Below are 19,796 nucleotides of genomic sequence, written 5' to 3' on the forward strand. Positions count from 1 at the left end.
AAATAATATTTTTTAAATTGTATTATATATTTACTTTGTCTCTATATTTTATAAAAGTTATGTAAAATATACTACCTAATAAGTTATACATGAAGACCGAATTTGTAACGCCCCATTTAATTTAACGCGTAAAATTAAAGGAAACGTCACACAAAGATAACGATGTAGTGTAAACCTAGGGTTCCAAACACAACCCTACAAAACCGGGCACACCACGATGCCAAAGGAAAACTGAATACAAATCTAACACAGAGAGTAGAGTAGAAATGCATAAAGAGATACATGGGCCATAGTCCTAAAGAAAACACGAATAAAATAACTCCAGCCCAGATGGCTAAGCAGCGGAATCACCATTTCCTTGTTGACCACGAGAACTTCGCCCATTTGCTCCCATCAATCAAGTTGATGATCATCGCAAGAAAGAACAGCCACATACAAGACAACTATACAATAAGCAGGGTAAGCTAGAGCCAACAAATTATTCATCATACAGTCAAATATATTTTCATCATCCCATAACCATATAACAACCAAGCATGTTATGACTCTTCATTCAGTACACTATGACTCGACTCGACTCATCCAGATACGTATAACTTGGTCGGACTCAGCAGATGCTTGCACTTGTGGTGGATACCTCTACTCGCCCCCGAGCTGCTCGATCCTGAGCTATGTGTTACAAGTGTTATGATGAATCAAACTTCCCTCACCACAAGGTTAGCCCTTAATGGATTTCAGGCCTCCTGCTACTCTCACCACAAGAGTCAGTCCGCTCTAGGTGAGACTAACTGGCTCCTCAGAGTGTCAGGATGCATCCTTACCTTGAATCCTTACCTAGTTATACAGATGGGGCACCACCATGGACACCCACTAACAGGGGTCTTGGAATTACGTCCCGACCACTGAAGCGCGACCCCGAAGGTCTCACCCAGAGACCCCAAGGAATTACACGCTGACACGGACCAATCAATCATAAATCAGCAATATTAGAACATTAAATCATGTTTGAAAACTCATACCAACCCTTGGGACCCAGTCCTCATACTTATCACATTTTGAATCCATACCACTGATCATCACCATCCCATGAATCTAGGGTCTCATCACATATCAATACCGTGTTACTTTAATTCTAGTCCACTCATTCTTTTCACATGCCAAGTTTCCACAATATCTGTCATTCACCATTCATGAATCATATCATGCATACTTAGCAAACTATTGTGCATAAATTTACATACATCCATGTATCTCATCACAACAATCATACCCAAACAAATTCCAATCATCCAGGAGAAATCAAACAACCAAACATCGCCCTGTCTCGCCCAACCCCTCGCTCAGGCCGAAGGGTCTCGCTCAGGCGAGACGTTCTCGCTCAGGCGGAACCCCTTCGCCTAGGCGAGGGCTCGAAGGAGGAACCAGGAGCCAACGCGGGATCTCGCTTAGGCGAGTCCCTTCTCGCCTGGGCGAGATGTTCGCTCGCTCAAGAGTTTGAGCGGGTCGCCTGGGCGACCTATCGCGCAAAAGATTTGGGTGAGTCCCTGTTTGTCTCGCCTAGGTGAGACTGGCTTGCTTGGGCGAGATTATCAGGTCTCGCCACTGTTCTCCCATAGCAGCCACCCACACCAACTCAACCCAACATATTCATGCGTCCACAGTTAACATAATCTCACACAAATCAACACAAACCCAAAACAACAACCAACAACATGGAAGGGAGCGGACATAAGTTTAAGCCATAGCTTCCCTACCTGGAATGGGCTCGTACAGAACGTTCGACGCGCAACCAAGGAGCACAGCAGCTCTAGAACGCACTAAGGAGCTGAAAACAGAAGGTACACGGGACAAGGGAAGATTAATACTAAACCCTAACTGCGAAAATACAAGGGAAAAGCAAAAAGGGAACTCCGATGATCTAGAGGGGGTACTTACGTGGAGTAGAAACTGATTCGGAGCTAGCTCGAGAGGTTTGGGGAGGAACCCTAGCAGAGCGTCCTGTGAGTGCAAGGGGAAGAGGCGGCTGGTTTTCTGAAAGTGAAAGCAAAATGTTCAATTAGGGCAATGCGAAGGGCTCTTATCTCATGGGTCAGCCTTTAGGCCCACTGCTGTAGGGCAACCCCTAAATTAAGATGGCAGAAAAAAATAATTGGGCCTTACATAAAAGTTATGTAAAATATACTACCTAATAAGTTATACATGAAGACCGAATTAATCGTTCTGAAACTTATCATATGAGAAACACTTTACATGCACTTTGCCGAAAATAATATTTTGTGTATTGTTTGTTGAAAATAACGTTTCGTAGTACAAGAAAATAAGTAAATACCATTATATTAACTAAGTTAGACACTATTTTATAAATTAAAGTTATTAATGATATCTAAATTGGTCTTTGTTATTGATAAAAAATTACACTAAAAGATTATTAAATAATAAATAATTTTAAAAATAAAAGTAATTAATCACTATAATTATTATTTTAAATACTAATTTATAAATTAAACGTGATTAATCTAAAATAGTCTTTATCATAAATACAAATTAATAATTGTTTCTGAATTAAAGTTTAAATTGATCTCTAATATTATATACGAAAGATTTAGCTATTAAGAAATTAGTATTTAAATTAGTCTCTATTATGACTAATTATTTAAAATTAGAGACTAATTTAAATATTAATTTTTTTTAACTAAAAACTTGGTAGTATGTTAGAGATGAATGTGAATTCTAATTTACAAATCAATTATAAGTTTATATTCATAATAATGACTATTTTAAATACTAATAATTTTTAGTTTATAAATTGGTATATAAAATAGTCACTATGATCTAATTACTTTTTATCTTTAAAATTTGTTATTACTTACTGATTTTCTTGTATTGTTATATTTGATTTGTTAATAAAAATTTAAATTGATCTTTAACATCACCCTCCACGTACTAAAGTATATGCTTATAAATGCTTTAACTTTCTTTAATTGAATATATAATCAAATTTTTTTCATATATTTAAATCTAAGATATATGTCATTTAAGATATCTTATAACTGAGTTTAATTTACATTAAACAACACTTCACGATATGTCTTAAGTTAATTAATTAAATATAAACGAGATATCATCTAGTAAATGTTTTATCTGTCACGTCACATAGTAATCAAGAAAATACAAATAAAATATTGTTTAGTCCTCTTGAATATTTTAATTTAGTTCTAAACCTTTCTTTTTCACTTTTTTTCTCTCTAGTAATTTCAAAACTGGGTTTAGATAACACTTTGAGAATAAAAAGAGTAGAAAAAAAAAAAGAAAAAAGATATCAGGGATACTTTAATGAATTTAAATGTTTTAATGAATTAGAAAACTCAATTTCAAATGTTTCAAAGTAAAAAATACAATCACAACAAGAAATATATTTTATAGTGGCACTTATGTTTTAGACTTTTATAAAACTGACGTTATATTACTAGAATTTTAAATTTATATTATGTTTAGAGTGTCTTTAAAACCGAAAAAACATAGATATTTAATTTCTGCCTTTTCCTTCTTCTTTTATCTTATTTTTGTTGTCGTTAACAACTACTTCGCCTTTTCGGTATCACACACCACATTGTTGCTTTCTCTTCCATTCTTTCTTCATTCAAGTACTGGATTGAAGCAGCTCCATCTTCTCTGCTCAAACAATGGATTACCAAAAGCATCAAAGGTTAAGAAATAAGGGCATTTTTTTAATGTGAAATTGGTCTCAGTTAGCAATGACCTTTGAATCTGGAAAGATCTTTCTCCTAAAGCTTCCAAAGCCAGTAACTTCTGAAATTTACAATGTTTTTTTAATGGATAATGGTTGGAAATAATAATAAATCAAGAGCTGACTTTGTACATTGGAACATTTCTCGAACTAACCATTAATCAACGAGGATTCAACAAATTTATGTTGTGAAGACAATACTCACATACATAATTTAGTAGACGTAATATTCATGTTGTTTATGCTAAATTTCAAGTTATGGAATAACTTATAAATAGTGTTGGAATGGCACAGTTGTTTCGTTCGTGTTTCTAATTTCTATGCCTCCAAAAGCTCCTGTGGTCAAGTTGGAGACAAACGTTTGAAGTGCATATGAGATAGTTAGCAGAAAAGTTGGTTAAGGTCTCAAGGTTCTTCATGTACTTCAACTCTATGGGCTTTTATTTAACAAAGAGATACAACTTAAAAGAAAAAATCATAAATTTAGACTGCTCAAATTATTTGTCTGCAAATTCAGGTATGCTGTGTCGTAAAATAGAATCAAAATGAGATAACCACGCTAACCAGAGAAATAGAATAGCAAACCAATAAAACAAACTAATAGGATAATTTAAGAAATCATGCTAATGTTTCATCAACAGCAAATAAGATAAAAGTTATTCAGACTCCAGATTCTTGAAAAAATATTCGGCATTCCGTAGTAGAAATTAAGATAAAAACCCAATCTGAGACTCAAAAAAAAAATCTCCATACGGAGCACTGTTCATGCAATTGTCAAAAAATCGGTTAAACTAATCCGCAGAGACGACCGAAAAAGACCCAACCTGAGAAATGTATAAAAAATATTCTTGTCCTAGACTACTAGGTATGGTCATAAATAACCTTCAACTGATATACAATATTCAATCCTTGTGTAGTATTTTATAAATTATAACATTTCTGTGTTAATCATAATAGCTAAGGAGGGACTTTGACTCTACCTTTAGGTTGTACGAGGGCCATTCCCTTCTCGATCCCCCGGTAATTCTTCCACTTTTTTATTCACTGAAGGTATGGACTGTTTTTCTTCAACAGGTGCCCTCTGGTCTCCAACAACTGGTTCACTCGGGATGCATGGTCTCCAAATTATTTCGTTGCCCACATCCATAAGTGCAATGCCCTTTGCAGTCAAATCAGTCCTAATCTTATCACTTTTTAGAAAATCCTTGTTAACCCTAGCTTGAGTTCTTTCTTTTATCAAATGTAGCAATTCACCTTCTGCCAGACCTGCTCTCTTCAATGCCTTCTCTTTCAACTGCTGCAGAACCTGATGAACAAATAACAATAACAATTGTTTTAACATTTGCAATGGTTTTCCGAAAGAATGTGTCTTTAGATTACATAAAACGGGGAAATTAAGCTCGTGTAAATAAAATGAATCACCTCAGCATAGGATTTAGAGGACAATAATCCAAGTACGTCCAAAACTTTTGCAACTTCCTTCTCAACTTCCTGTAAGGATTGAATCAATTGCAACTGTGCTCTTTTCTGCATTTTCTTCTGGAAGATAGACAAAACATATTCATAAATTACTGGCGCATTTCCCACACAAAAACGAATGCAGCAGCACCATGCTGCAATCCAAGATATTGGTTCCATTTACGTACCTTCAACATCTTCAATGAACTGTTCACAAATTTCAACGCCTCCTGGATAGCACCAGTTAGTATCACTGGCGTCTGCAAGTCATCTGACATTTTTGTTTGAAACTCAACACTCAACTTCTTAATACATTCCTTGGCAGCCTCATTAATTTGAGGCACCTTTTCATTCTTCTCGGGTCCTTCTTGAAGAAATGGTGATAAAGCATCTTTACAATCTTGAAGAGTCTAACAAACAAAAACGAAGCTGTTTCAAACAATTTCCCAAGCAAGAATACCACCCAACCTTGATAAATCAAACTGCTTCATATAAGTCATAATAAGAACACCGAAGAGACAGCATTTTCCTAACAATGAGACTCACAAGAGTCAACCTTGAAACATTTGGACATTTAATAATATAACCAGGGATTTTCATCACATTACCTTCAACCTCAAAAACTCAAAGTAGCGGGAAAGAAGCACAGGAAATTCTATCTCCAAGATACAAGTTGCTTAATTTACATACCAGTATTTTAGGTAGGATATATAATTTCATATAAATTCACAATAAAGGCGAAACTTCACCGGCTTAACCCCAAATAAAAACAAATTAATAAAAATCATATAAGGGAAAAACTATCAACCTTGAGAGATGAACTCGCGCACATACATCAACATCTAAGCAACACTCAATTCCTGATACAGGTTATTTGGAGGCTGCTTACCTGAAATATATAGTAAATAGCATCTGATGAATTCTCCAGCTGCGAGATAGAGTAATTTAGTGGAGATCTGTAATGGGCACTAATCAAAAAGTGTCTCAAAGCAAGTGGATGATAACGCTCAGTGATCTGCAAGAAAAGATATCATGAAAAATATGCACAATACATCTTGTAAGAACTTGTATCATGAAAAACCCTCTACAAACATTTAAAAAGAAATAAAACCATCATTAACAAGGAAAATGGAAGTTCGCTAAGAACTGACCTGGCGAATGGTGAAAAAGTTCCCTAAGGATTTTGACATCTTTTCATTATTATTAGTGACATGGCCATTATGCATCCAATAACTGATATGGCTCTCATTGTCTGCAGCCCAGCTCTGTGCAATCTCATTTTCATGATGAGGAAATATTAAATCAATTCCACCACCATGAATATCAAATTTATGAGTTAAATAACAAGCACTCATTGCACTGCATTCAATGTGCCACCCAGGTCTTCCAGGACCCCAAGGGCTGTCCCAACTAGGCTCACCTGGTTTAGCAGCCTGCAATTATTATTATTAAGAAATATAACAGATCAAATGTTAACAATACACCATTTTAAAATAACTGGAAAGGGTTCTCACACCTTCCACAAAGCAAAATCAGCTGGGTGACGCTTTCTTGAGTCCACAGCCACTCGTTCCCCAGCTCTATTGTGCTCTAGCTTTTGTCCAGAAAGCATGCCATAATTTGGACATTTATCAACAGCATAGAAAACATCGCCCTCAACTTCATATGCATATCCATTGTTGATAATCTGCACAGTACATTAATGAATAATAACTAACCATCTTTTTGAATTCTAAATTAATTCCTTAGAATTCATAAATAAAGACAAACTTAGTACAAACAAATCCAATGAAAATGTATTTTTTCATTATTGAACTTATATGCCGTACACTTAAATGAAAATGACATGCAACCACAATTAGATATGTTTCATGTTATCATTAATAAATAAAACTGCTACTTCGTCTCAGGTTTTAAAATTCCTATAGATATATGAAAACAAGAAATAAAGAAGAAATATAAGGAGACATTTTCGCAAGTGAGATAAAACCAGGAAGTTTTAGAAAAATCTCAAAGCAAAGAAGCTGTAAGTTTGTTATCATTTGAAGTCTCATTAACATTTCAGTTGGAGATTGCATGCAGCTTCTGAGCTTCATATCTCCCAATGTTAAAAAATTTTAAACTAGCCTTTTAACCCTTGTTTTGCTTTCATAGTTCTTGCTTGGTTTTAATCTATTTATTATATAAGATAACGAGTTAAATTATCATAATACGATAAATTATACATTACATTGCTGGAAGAAAGAAGAAGGAAAAGCTTTTATTCTTAATATTATATATGTAAACATACAGAAGGTTCAATAATTTGAGGAAGCGGGGTGAGCAAAGCACGAGGACAGAAAATCTAAATGCATTCCCACTAGTCACTACAACAATAAAGAGTAAATATCAAAGATTCTTAAAAATAGTACACAACATGGCACAATAGTGTATACAGGAAGTTTACAACCCGTAATGTGTACAAGGTTTAATTTAACCTGTTCAAGGAAACATATAAACTCCAAATGCACTCAAAAAAAGGGAAGTATTGATAATATAAAACAGCATGAAAGACTGTCAACTGGAATTTAATTAAAAAAGGTGCAGCAAAGAACTATTTTGCAAGGAGATTCCCTTCATAATTTTAAACAAAAAGCAGAGATAGCAATATGTTTAGCAAAACTAAACCTGGGTTATCATGTCCTTTATCTCACCAAGGTGTTGAGAAACACGAGGTTCCTTAGACGGTGTCTCACACTGAAGATCAGCCATATCAAGATTATATTCATCGCAAAAACGGTTACTCAACATCAATGGATCCTCCCTGGTCTCATTCGCTCGCTTAATTATCTGCAGCAATTCTGATATTAGCAATCTGTAATAAACATTAAAGATTCATATAAGAAACTCATGTAAAGTCATATGCTTTCAAGGACAAATGAACTTGGTGAAACTTCTAACCAAGCTTGTGAAAGCATAGATCCTACAAAGGATTAGGAAGATCCTGCCTAAAGCTCTAACAGCTACTTATGCATATAAAACAGCACAGAAATGAAAATAATTTTCATACCACAATTTAATTGAAAGCTAAATTGAGTATGAATAAGATCATATGCCAACTCAACAAGTCAAAATCCCATGGAGTAGAGAACCACTACCAAAACTATGTTGGTATGGAATAGTCCACATAAAGACTAAGTAGAGATTTGACCATACACAGATGGAATATAGACACCGACCAATGAAAATTGAGCTCCACAAGGAAGACAGGAAAAATAAATGTTGGGGGGGTATGAACAGATGGGCCGGGCCACAGTGGGTAGAGTGATAGGGGAGGATTGAGGTCAAAATATGAAGAGGGTGGTGTGCTGCTGCTCCAGAGACAACCAACAGAAATCACCACGGTTGCAGGTTCACAACTCCAACAAGATTGCTGATCCTATGAGTTTGTCTGGCAATCTTACTCCAATCCCACCAGATTACAATGCTAGGCAGGGACAAAAGTTAAAGATGTGAGCTTGCAGGATCATGCAATCCTGTGAATAAAAGGTATTGGAGTTTTGACAGCAATGCCTCAAACAATGATTGTTATCACTTAGCACCAGCATTGCTAAAAATAGGCTCATCATTGCTAAAAATAGGCTCATCATTCAAATTCAAAAGAATGACAACTTACAGTAAAGAAACAAGAAGTCAACAACAATAAAGAAATAGAGCTATTCTCAAGAAGGATGGTGCCTCCAGTCACTTAGACTCCTGAAGCACATAGAAATATGTATTGTATTGTATTGTATTGTATGAATGGCTTATTCTTAACGTTATGTCCACATAAAAGTTATAGTTAAAATCACAGATTAAACCTGTCTCAATGCAATTCTCTTTCCAGTTGAAAGCATTTTGGAAGATAATACTAAACAAAATATAAGACTTGATAGCAATTGAAAACCTACAAAACTCAATCCTCTACCATACACTTGAATCACTTTAACAAATGAATCCTAAAGTCACAGATTAGAAAACATGGTAACTAACAGGGGTGACTGGATGTCTGGATAAAAGAATTTATATTTTGACTCGCAAAATAATATTATTTAAAATCATTATTCACTAAATGTCCCATTTCCCAATAAGTACTAGTTTACTTTTCTATAACATTAAGCCCTATTCATATCTAAAATGATTTCCTAGATTTATTGTTCTCGCAGTTGGTTATGGCATATGTAACAAAAATTGAGATTCTTGCAAACTCCTAATAGAACTACTCTTAATCCAATAGTAGGAAGGCACATGGACCGAATAACCCTACAAGATATTTGATTAAATTTAAAAATTTTATTTAATAATAATAATTAAAGAAAATTCCAGTCATTTGAGAGTATTGCTCTCAATGCATAAGTATTAACAGAAAAGAAATGGAATGGGTCAGTTTCTAATACTATTTTACAAAGAAAACCAATGAATGAATTTTTCTTAACCCATTTTTACCTCAAACTGACCATAAAAGAAGATAATCATGGAAAAATTACAATATTTGTTAAAGAAAGAACTACCATATATTGACCCATATCTACTTATACTATAATATACACTACCTCCACCTGATCTACTTACAATATAAAGCACTTTTACCTGCATACCAAACTGACCATAAAAGGAAAGATGGTGGAAAAATTACAACATTTATTAGAGAGGGAACTGCCTCATATTGACCCAGACTTCAGAGAAGGAACGCAAACATTGTTTCAATCGTTGTGGCATTTATAGTATACATTCATATAGTTTCATATTGCACTTGTGTATCATTCACATACAGTGGGACACAAATGTAGCAGTGATAAACAACCAGAGTCATGCAAAGGAAAGAAGGATGAAAATTACTCAAAAAAGAAAAACTCAAAAACTTGTCTCAACGAAAATCGCAGCTGAATGGTGAAAAGGTCTAAAAACCAGGGAGTTGCAACTCTGGTTGCAACAAGATATAATCTTATAATGTGACAATAAAACACTGGATTGAATTCATCCTCACCTTGTCATCAACATCAGTGAAATTCCGCACATATGTTACTTCATAGTCCAAGTGCCTAAGATACCTACAAGTTTTCATGTCAAACAGATACAAACCATGTGTCAAATCTCAATCTTCACTTCTAAGAAAAGTGAAATTAAGACAAAAAGGGTGAGCAGAATAAATGTTCCAAAAGAAGTATTCCAATTTAACCTTCCAAATGCTTCTAGATAATACAATATCTAATCCTACTTAAATCTGGCAAATAAAAATAGCCAGACAAACCAAATTAAATTCAACTGCACATTTACATGGTTATAAAAAAAAATGACTAAGAAATGAATCAACTTTACAGTCCTATGCTAGATTCCCAATTCCATGGGTACAGAAAGAAGTAGAATGACTTGAGGCATGGCAACGAAATGAAAAGATGGATGGTGAGAATTGGAGAATGAATAGTGAGAAAAGTACCTGTAGAGGATATCGAAGGAAACCGCGGCACGAGCGTGGCCGAGATGGCTGAAGTCGTAGGAAGTGACTCCGCAAACGTACATGGAAACCTTGCCAGGGGTTTTGGTTTTGAAGATCTCTTTCTGCTGAGTCATGGAATTGTAAATCCTGAAACCACCAAGCTCCTCTTCATCCATTGCTACCTGCACAGTCTCTCTCACACACACCACAGTCTTCAGCTATCTCTGGTTCAGCCCTAACTTTTATTCTTTTTTCTGTTCTTTAAGCCCGGTCCCCATTTACTTTTGGTGTTATAAGTAATAAATAAAAGAAATTATTATTATTATTATTATTATTAAATATAATATATTGAGATGAAATATTTGTAAGAATGTGTTACTATTATATAATTATTGTTTTTTAAGTGTAGCGTTTCGTCTCATCTCCTGATTTACGTAATTAACTACGTTTTTTCTTTGCTAATTATATTTTTTTCATTGATTATCTAAGTTTTTTTTCTTTATTAATTATATTTTTTCCAATATCTAAGTTTTCTTCTTTTAAGTTTGCAAGTCTCGCCTTATCATTCTCCATCAACGATGCTCATGCTTATTGTTTTGTTTTTTTCTGAAAGTCATCTCCTCCTACCACCGAGTAAAATGTATTAAACGGCATCCGACTATTAAAAACAATATTCAGTTAAATATTAATTTATTTCAACTACACTAAATTTAAAAACAGTTTAGATTAATTGTTTTCTTTATTTTAATAAACTGAATTAAATTATACTATAATATAAATTAAATTTTTATAAACTAAACTATTTTACGAACTGAACTATATTATTTTAGAACTAAATCGTACTAATTTTGAATCGAAATATATTTCATCATTTAAATTTGTTAATAAATTATTACATCGATTTAAATTTTTAAATTTTTTTCTTTAAATTATTTTAATCTTTTGCTAATAAACTTAAAAAGTATATTAATAATGAAATAAATTGAAGTATTTTTTGTAATATTTATTCATGTATAATAGTTTGAAATTAACCTTTTTCTATAAATAAATAGTATTTTGTGTATTCACAGTATTTTTAAATTTAAATAAAATAAAAATTTAGTTAAAACACTATATATTAAAACTATAAAAATATATATATGAAGAAAGAAATATCGAGATCGAGAAAACAGTCTAAAATCATATATAATATGACATGATTTTGTTGTGCACTGAAGCAATAATAAAAATAAATCTTAAGATATTATTTATAAAATTTAAGTCTTCAACTACTGTACCTTCTTTCATAAATAATAGTAAGGCTTAAATACTCGGATCATACTCAGTTTCAAAATTTTAAAATGGTACCCACTTTTAAGTTTGTCTCAATTTAATACCAAATTCATAATGTGCAGTACCCTCTATCAAGTTTTCGCAAACGCCGTTAAGTACCTTACCACGTGTCAGCCTCTGGTTTTTTTAATTTTTTTTTAATTTTTGAATTTCTTTTTTGAATTTTTTTTTAAAAAATTACCATATGTCAAATCCTTGATGTGACACGTGGCATTGTCAGTGACACGTCGCAAGGTATCCCCACATGGCAAGGTATCTGCCAAGTGTCATTGTCTTGATTTCAACTTAGTCCTCATATATGTCTATTTGTTTCAATTTAGTACTCATATATATATATATATATATATATATATATATATATATATATATATATATATATATATATATATGTTTATTTGTTTCAATTTAATACTCGCTCTATTTGTTTCAATTTTGTCTAAATATTTTTTTACAAAATAGAGAAATATTGTGTCTCTCAAATTTATTATTTATATAAATATTATATTTATATTTGTTATTAAAAATGACTTATAAAATTAAGTATTGAAATTTATATTAAAGTTAATAGTAAAAGTCATGAATAACAAATTTACCAAAACTTTGTTATTCACGAGTATAACAAATATCAATGTAACAAAACATAAATATGTTATTCATGACTTTTATCATTAACTTTAATATAAATTTCAATACTTAATTTTATAAGTAATTTTTAGTAACAAATATCAATATAAAATTTATATAAATAATAAATTTTGTCTTAAAAGAGATACAATATTTCTCTATTTAAAAAAATATATATTTAAACAAAATTCAAACAAATAGAGTAGAGACTAAATTGAAACAAATAAACATATATGAGTACTAGATTGAAACAAATAGACACATGTGGGAACTAAATTGAAATCAAGACAATGACACTTGGCAGGTACCTTGCCACGTGACGGTACCTTGCCAAATGTCACTGATAATGCCACGTGTCACATTAAGGATTTGACACGTGGCAATTTTTTTTTTAAAAAAAAAGAAAAATTTTAAAAATTTTAAAAAACAAGAGGCTGACACATTGTAAAGTACTTAACGGCGTTTGCGAAAACTTAACGGAGGGTACTACATTGATGCACATTACAAATTTGGGTATTAAATTGAGACAAACTTAAAATTGGGTACCATTTTGAAATTTTGGAATCAAACTGGGTATAATCCAAGTAATTAAGTCTAATAGTAATTATGTGATTATAAGGAAAATACATTTGATTTCAAGAGGAAAAGAGGGAACTATAATTAAAAGAGACAGATTTTATTTTGTGTTCAGTATAAGGACAAATATTCAAAAAATAAGTGTTGGAAGTATGAAATTTTCTTTATCATTGATAATTACATTAATTAATGTAAATTACATATAACACTATTTTTTATAAGATTAAATAAATATTACATACTATTTTTTATAAAATGAATTTAATATCAATGAAACCGTAGCTTATAATATAACCATAAAATTGTCGCTTAAATTTATTATTATAATATAACCTAAAAAATATTACATACTTTTTTTTATTATTGTATATGAAATGAAAAAAAAACAAAGAGCAACAAAATTTGTGTGTAGTGTACATGAGATGAGGGGAATACGGTGTCGTACGTTACTAACAAAGTGTGAAGCACAAGGAGAAACAAAAATATCCAATTTAGTTCGGTCATAAGATAGTTAACTCATCTAATTTCAGCTTTTAAAAACTGAACTGGACAATAACAGTATAGTTCAATTTTTAATACAACAAGTTCAGTTTATTTTAGTATAAAACAATATAGTTAACTGTAATACAGAATAGTTAAATTAATTATGCTCAGCTCTACTTGAAACTTATTCTCTGGAGATCTATTTTTTTCTTCATGACAATCTTTTTGGTAAGTGTTGTCGATGAAAAATTTCATACTAGTTAAGTTGTTTTGTTTTTTTTATTTTGTTTGAGTTTCAATTTATTATAAACCTTAATCCTAACTTCAAATTTTTGTAATTCTAACTTCAATTCTAAATCCTAACTTTTAGCTTGTTATAAAACTTTAATTCAAATATCATTTTTCCTCTAACGAACCAATGAACTGCCACTAGTCATTTTAACACTAATATGAAAATTTTGGTCATCTAAAAAGTACAAATTGAGGCGTGCTTTAGTGACAAGGTGGCAAACATAAATAAGGACAAGAGTGGTACAATTCATGGTCAAAATGCTCTTTCGTTTTCAACATTTTTCTAAAATCATATTTGTAGTACCAAACGTAGTTTTATGGCATCTTAATATGCCATTGACATCCCTTATTATCATATATGTCTAATGTCACTCTCATGTCCTCTCCATATCACTTTTTTTTAACTACTTTTTTCTTTTTCTTCTTTTTCAAATAACAAATTTTGCATACTAATAGCAATGGCCCATTTGAAAAAGGAGTGTCTAAAATAGAAATTAGGAGTGCATTTAGCTCCTTGTACATTTATTTCCAAGATTTATTAATTTTGACCTTATTTTGTAACTTGAAACAATTCAATTTCACATTTTTAAAGAACCAAATTTAATTTCAACTTCATGCATCAACAAACGTTATATCATTCAAATATAATTTATGCAACTAAAAAGCACTTTTTAAGCTATTTTTGTCTCACAAACTCAATAAGTCAAATTATCAGAATTGTCAATTAAATCACTCTTTAAGCACAAAAATTCAGTCAAATACCCAAAATTAGAGTTGTCAAAGTGGATCAGAACCCGTGAGCCAACCTGACCCACCACGGGTTTGGGCTAGGTTGGGTTGAAATTTTGTTTACAAATTTCAATACGGGTTAATTTTTGACCCGACCCACCAAGAACCCAGCCCACCCGAGTTGAACCCGTGATGAGTTAGGTTGGGTTGGGTTTGGGTGTTTTTTTATAAGCCAACATATTGGGTTGGCAAATGCAAACATAATATTTTTGTGATTTTGGTTTGTATTTGGGGTTAAACATTATTTTGGATTGTATTTGGAATGTATTGAAGTTTATTTAGAATTTAATCACAATTAAAATTTCATTTTTTTGGGATAAAAGAAAAAAAATTGTATTTTTTTAATTAAGTGAGCCATTGAGCCAACCCATTTAACCCACCAACTCGTAGTGGCCTGGGTCGGGTTCGAATTCTTTTGGCTCGCTGATTAGTGAGTCGAGTTGGGTTAGTTCACTAAGTGGTCAACTTGTGGTAAGCCGAGTAGCCCATTTTGGCAGCTTTACCCAAAATTAAGCATTATATGAGGGCAAAAATATGCACCCATTGTTGGAAATTTCTCAAATATGTGATATGTGAGATAATATGATATATTCACATGGTCAATTATTTCCATAGATGTAGTCCATTTATCAACTAATTTTATAATTTTTGCATAAATTTTGATACTGTAATCCTATATAATTTGCAATAATTTATTATGGCAATTACGATGTGTTGGACAAAGATCTCTATAAATTTCACAAGTGCTCTATGTTTTGGATCATCAAATCTATTTTCTTCAAGTATACTATATCATCAAAGTTTAGAGGGTGAAGGTTTGAAACGAAAAAACACATTAAAGGATTATCGTGATAGCGTAATAGCTGAAGATTAGTCCTTATTCATTTTTTCGCATTAGTTTTACATTTGGTATCAGAGCAAGATTAAATATCTCTGTCTTGTTTTAAATTTGTCACAAAAAGAGTGGGACATTACATCGTATCCTGATATGTTGCCCCCAACAAAAAGAATTTTGCCAGGAAGACCAAAGAAGAAATGTCAAACAAAGTACAAACCATGTGTCAAATCTCAATCTTCACATCTAAGAAAAGTGAAATTAAGACAAAAGGGGTGAGCAAAATAAATGTTTCAAAAGAAGCATTCCAATTTAACCTTCCAAATGCTCCAAGAATATAATACCTAAACCTACTTACATCTAGCAAATAAAAACAGCCAGACAAACCAAATTAAATTCAACTGCACATTTCCATGGTTATAAAAAAAAGCTGACTACGAATTGAAACCGAAATGGAGAAAAGATAGCATCTAAAACAACTCTACATCCTATGCCAGATTCCCAATTCCATGATGAAAAAAGTACTTGTTCATCCATTTCTAGGTGCACAGTCTCTCTCACACACATCACAATCTTCAGCTATCTCCGGTTCACCCCTAACATTTTTTATTTTTTCAATTCTTTAAGCCCGGTCCCTTCTACCATTTACTTTTGGTTTTATAAATAATAAATAAAAGAAATTATTATTATTATTATTATTATTATTAAATATAATATATTGAGATGAAATGTTATTGAGGATGTGTTCCTGATTTATGTAATTAACTACGTCTTTTCTTTATTAATTAGATCCTTTCTATTGACCATCTAAGTTTTTTTCTTTACTTTGGCAAGTCTCGCATGTTCATTCTCTTGGATGCTCATGTTCATTGCTTTATTTTTTCTGAAAGTCATCTCCTCTTGAAACCTATTCTCAGGAGATCTATTTTTTTCTTCATGAAAATCATTTCGGCAAATGTTGTCGATGAAAATTTTCATACTAGTTAAGTTGTTTTGATTTCTTTATTTTTGAGTTTCCACTACCAAAAAAGTGTATTTTAGTGACTACTGAATTCGGTTGCTAAATAACAAAAATCAGTCGCTAATACCATTTGCGACTGAATTAGCGACCAAATTTATGGGGTAACAAAAATCTTGGTGGCAAAAACAATAGCGATCGATTTTCATTTAGTCGCTAAATAGCTATTGACATATCGGTCGCTATTTGGTCCCTAAAAGTTGGTCACTTCCTAAACATAAGAGACTAATTTAGCAACTAAAAGTGATACTAAATTCGGTTGCTAGTTTGGTCACAGAAGGTAGGTAGTTAGCGACCAACTATTTCGGTCGCTAAATCGGTCGCTAAAGTATGATTGTTTTAGTGATATACAATTTTTTGGTCGCTGAAATGGTGGCAAATTTTTTTGTGAACAGGGACTAATATTGGTTGGTCGCTAACTTCAATTTGATGAGCAGATAAAGTATATGTGTATTTATGCATTAGTTTAGGCCATTTTTATTCATTTGTGCATTATTGGACTAATTTCATCATGCATCATCTTGTTTCAGATCATACATTTTGGTTTGTGCATTGTGTGTGTAAACAGGTATGGAAGGAGTTAGTTAGATTGAAAATAGCATGTTCCACATGTTCCACATTTGGCTTCAAAAGTGCAGGATTTAAAACAGCGTGTTCCACAAGAGCTTGGTGAATTTTTCCACGACTTGTGGATTTTGCGTCAGAAGATCAAGTGCAAAACAACAAGTTTCACAGGTGACTTGTGGATTTTTCCACAACCTGTGGATTTTTCAACGAGAAATATAAATATGACGTGGATTCAAAGGATTTAAAGGAAAAAGAAAATAAAAGAAAGAGAAAGAGAAAGAGAAAGAGAGGGAAACAATTAAAGGAGAGAAAAACTCACCTCAACAAAGGGAAAGAACGTGGAAAAAAGATAAGAGGGGGAGGATCATTCACGAAAAGTTCCTCTTCTTCATCTTTGTTATTCTCTTATTCTATTAGTTTTAGTTTTTTTATCATTATGCAGAACTAATTTTCTTTTTGTTGGAGGATTGATGTAAAACTCTAGATTTTGGTTTCCACTCTTTACAATTGATGTTTTGTTAATGTTATTTATCCTAGTGCTTTGTTTACGGTTTTATTGTTTATTATATGAGCAATTTCACAATTGAAAAATTCGAGATTGTTTGCGATTATAAATAAGACAAGTTAGGCTATGTCACAATTGGAAAATTGGGCATATCTAATTAGTTAGCAATAGAGATGATTATTAATTTTTCATGATTCTATTGAATTTTTGTAAACTCACCTAAGGAATTAGGGGTTCGAATTCAATGAATAGATTTTACCTACTAAGGGGTTAGGGGTAAAATAGCTCTGAGTAAACCCAAATGGATAATTACATTGCTTGCATCAATTGAAATGGAGTAGAATTCTATAGCAAAGGGTACGAAATCAATCCTTTGAGAGTTCTTATATTGATTTTAGTTGTTGTTATAATTTTATGTTTGCAAATCTATTGAATCTCATTTGCTCAAAATTACGTAAATTAGGAATCTAATATTCAACGAGTCAATTCCAGAGGATAATATTTTATTGCTATATTAACGATTGGTTCACTTGTTAAACGTTTATCAAGTTTTTGGTGCTGTTGCTGGGGATTTTTTTCTGTTGATGTTAGTGATTAATTCATTTAAGATTTGAGTGTTAATTTTTAGGTAGTCAAGATTATTTTGTTTTTAGTTTATTAATTTTTCTATTTTAATTATATTGTTTTGTTTTTAATTTTGTTCTCACATGAATTTTTTTGTTAGAACCTTGTGTCTCTAAGTTGTTTATGCGAGGTACAATTGCAGAAAAATTCTTGCTTTTTGACCTAGAACTTGAACAATGGTTATCGCAAGAAAGAAAAGCAAGGCCATCAATTGATAAGAAAGAGCACATATCAACAATGGCTGAAGAACAACCTGTGAGGAGGACTCTGCTCGACTATTTGATGCCAAATACAAATAATTACCAAGGGAGCATTGTGAGACCTCCTGTTCAAGCCAATAATTTTGAAATCAAGCCTGCACTATTACAAGTCATCCAACATAATCAATTTGGAGGTGCAGTTTTAGAGGATCCCCATTCTCATATGGAGAATTTTGTGGCCATTTGTGACACTTTGAAGATTAATGGAATTTCAGATGATGCAATCCGCTTGAGGCTTTTTTCTTTCTCATTACGATATAAAGCTAAAAGTTGGCTTCGAACACAACCTCAAGGCAGTATTTCTACATGGGAATATATGGCTACAAAATTTGTAACCAAATATTTTTCTCTATCCAAGTGAGCGAGAATGAGAAATGAAATCATGACTTTTGTGCAACAAGAAACTGAATCTCTATGCGAGTCTTGGGAAAGGTACAAGGAGTTATTGAGGAAATGCCCACATGCTTTACCAGAGTAGTTAGAAGTTCAAATATTCTATAATGGTCTTGCACCCTCTTTTAAAGCAATTTTGGATGCAGCAAGTGGATGATCGTTTAATTTGAAAACACCAAAGGAAGCTTTCGAGACTCTTGAGCTAATGGCAAATAATATTGTGAATATGCAATTTGACCGTCAAAATAGGAAAGGTGGAGTGTTAGAGGTTAACACTTTCGATGCTATCCTAGCCCAAAACAAGTTATTAACACAACAAATGACCGAGTTGACTCAGAAATAGGGTAATATGCAAGCAAAAGTGGTTAACGAAATCAATCCTCTAACAGTTTTTATTAGGGATGGCAAAAATACTTGTGCTCGTGGGTATTCGCGGATCAAATTCATGATGGATAGTTGATACCCGCGGGTATTTGTTACTCATGGGTAGCGGGTATTTGAATACCCGCTTATAAACGGGTCGGGTGTAGGTATCATACTCTCCGTACTTGCGGGTATCCGTTACCCGTAAAAAATTATAATTAAAATTAAATTTATGATTTATTAAGTTAAATTTAATGAAAATTAAATTTATATTTATATTTTATCAGATTAAATTAAATTTCAATTTAAATTAAATTTATATTTGATATAATTATATTTTATTTTACATTTGTTTTTGTAATTTTATTTAAATTTAATTTTAAATATTTATAAAATATTTTTCTTTAATATTTGCGGGTATCCACGGGTACCCGCGGGTTTTAAAATAACCGTGGATATTATTTAAACGGATACC

General features: G+C 32.3%; 1 protein-coding gene and 1 non-coding gene across 5 annotated transcripts; both read right to left on the reverse strand.

Moving 5' to 3' along the window:
* Positions 1-3,513: 3,513 nt before the first annotated feature.
* On the reverse strand, positions 3,514-10,926 carry LOC114185587 (cysteine--tRNA ligase 2, cytoplasmic-like). 4 transcript variants are annotated; one of them, XR_003604842.1, is made up of 11 exons: positions 10,662-10,890; positions 10,212-10,275; positions 7,874-8,035; positions 6,723-6,893; positions 6,358-6,639; positions 6,096-6,221; positions 5,395-5,616; positions 5,171-5,287; positions 4,729-5,054; positions 3,761-3,810; positions 3,515-3,672 (listed from the first exon to the last, which is right to left on the reverse strand). XR_003604842.1 is itself a non-coding variant. In XM_028073408.1 (10 exons), the coding sequence occupies exons 1-9, from the start codon at positions 10,835-10,837 to the stop codon at positions 4,731-4,733; spliced, it is 1,644 nt and encodes a 547-aa protein (XP_027929209.1). In that variant the 5' UTR covers positions 10,838-10,890; the 3' UTR covers positions 3,514-3,810; positions 4,729-4,730. The 4 variants fall into 4 exon arrangements, 3 of the variants coding, with proteins under 3 accessions (XP_027929209.1, XP_027929210.1, XP_027929211.1); XM_028073408.1 differs by having other exon boundaries at positions 3,514-3,810; XM_028073409.1 differs by lacking the exons at positions 3,515-3,672; positions 3,761-3,810 and having other exon boundaries at positions 4,421-5,054; positions 10,662-10,926.
* Positions 10,927-18,929: 8,003 nt separating this feature from the next.
* Positions 18,930-19,033, reverse strand: LOC114186437. The gene has a single exon (XR_003605095.1). It is a non-coding gene; the product is annotated as a small nucleolar RNA R71 (small nucleolar RNA).
* Positions 19,034-19,796: the final 763 nt, after the last annotated feature.

This window comes from Vigna unguiculata, chromosome 5 (genome assembly GCF_004118075.2).
Source record: "Vigna unguiculata cultivar IT97K-499-35 chromosome 5, ASM411807v1, whole genome shotgun sequence".
Lineage (NCBI taxonomy): Eukaryota > Viridiplantae > Streptophyta > Magnoliopsida > Fabales > Fabaceae > Vigna > Vigna unguiculata.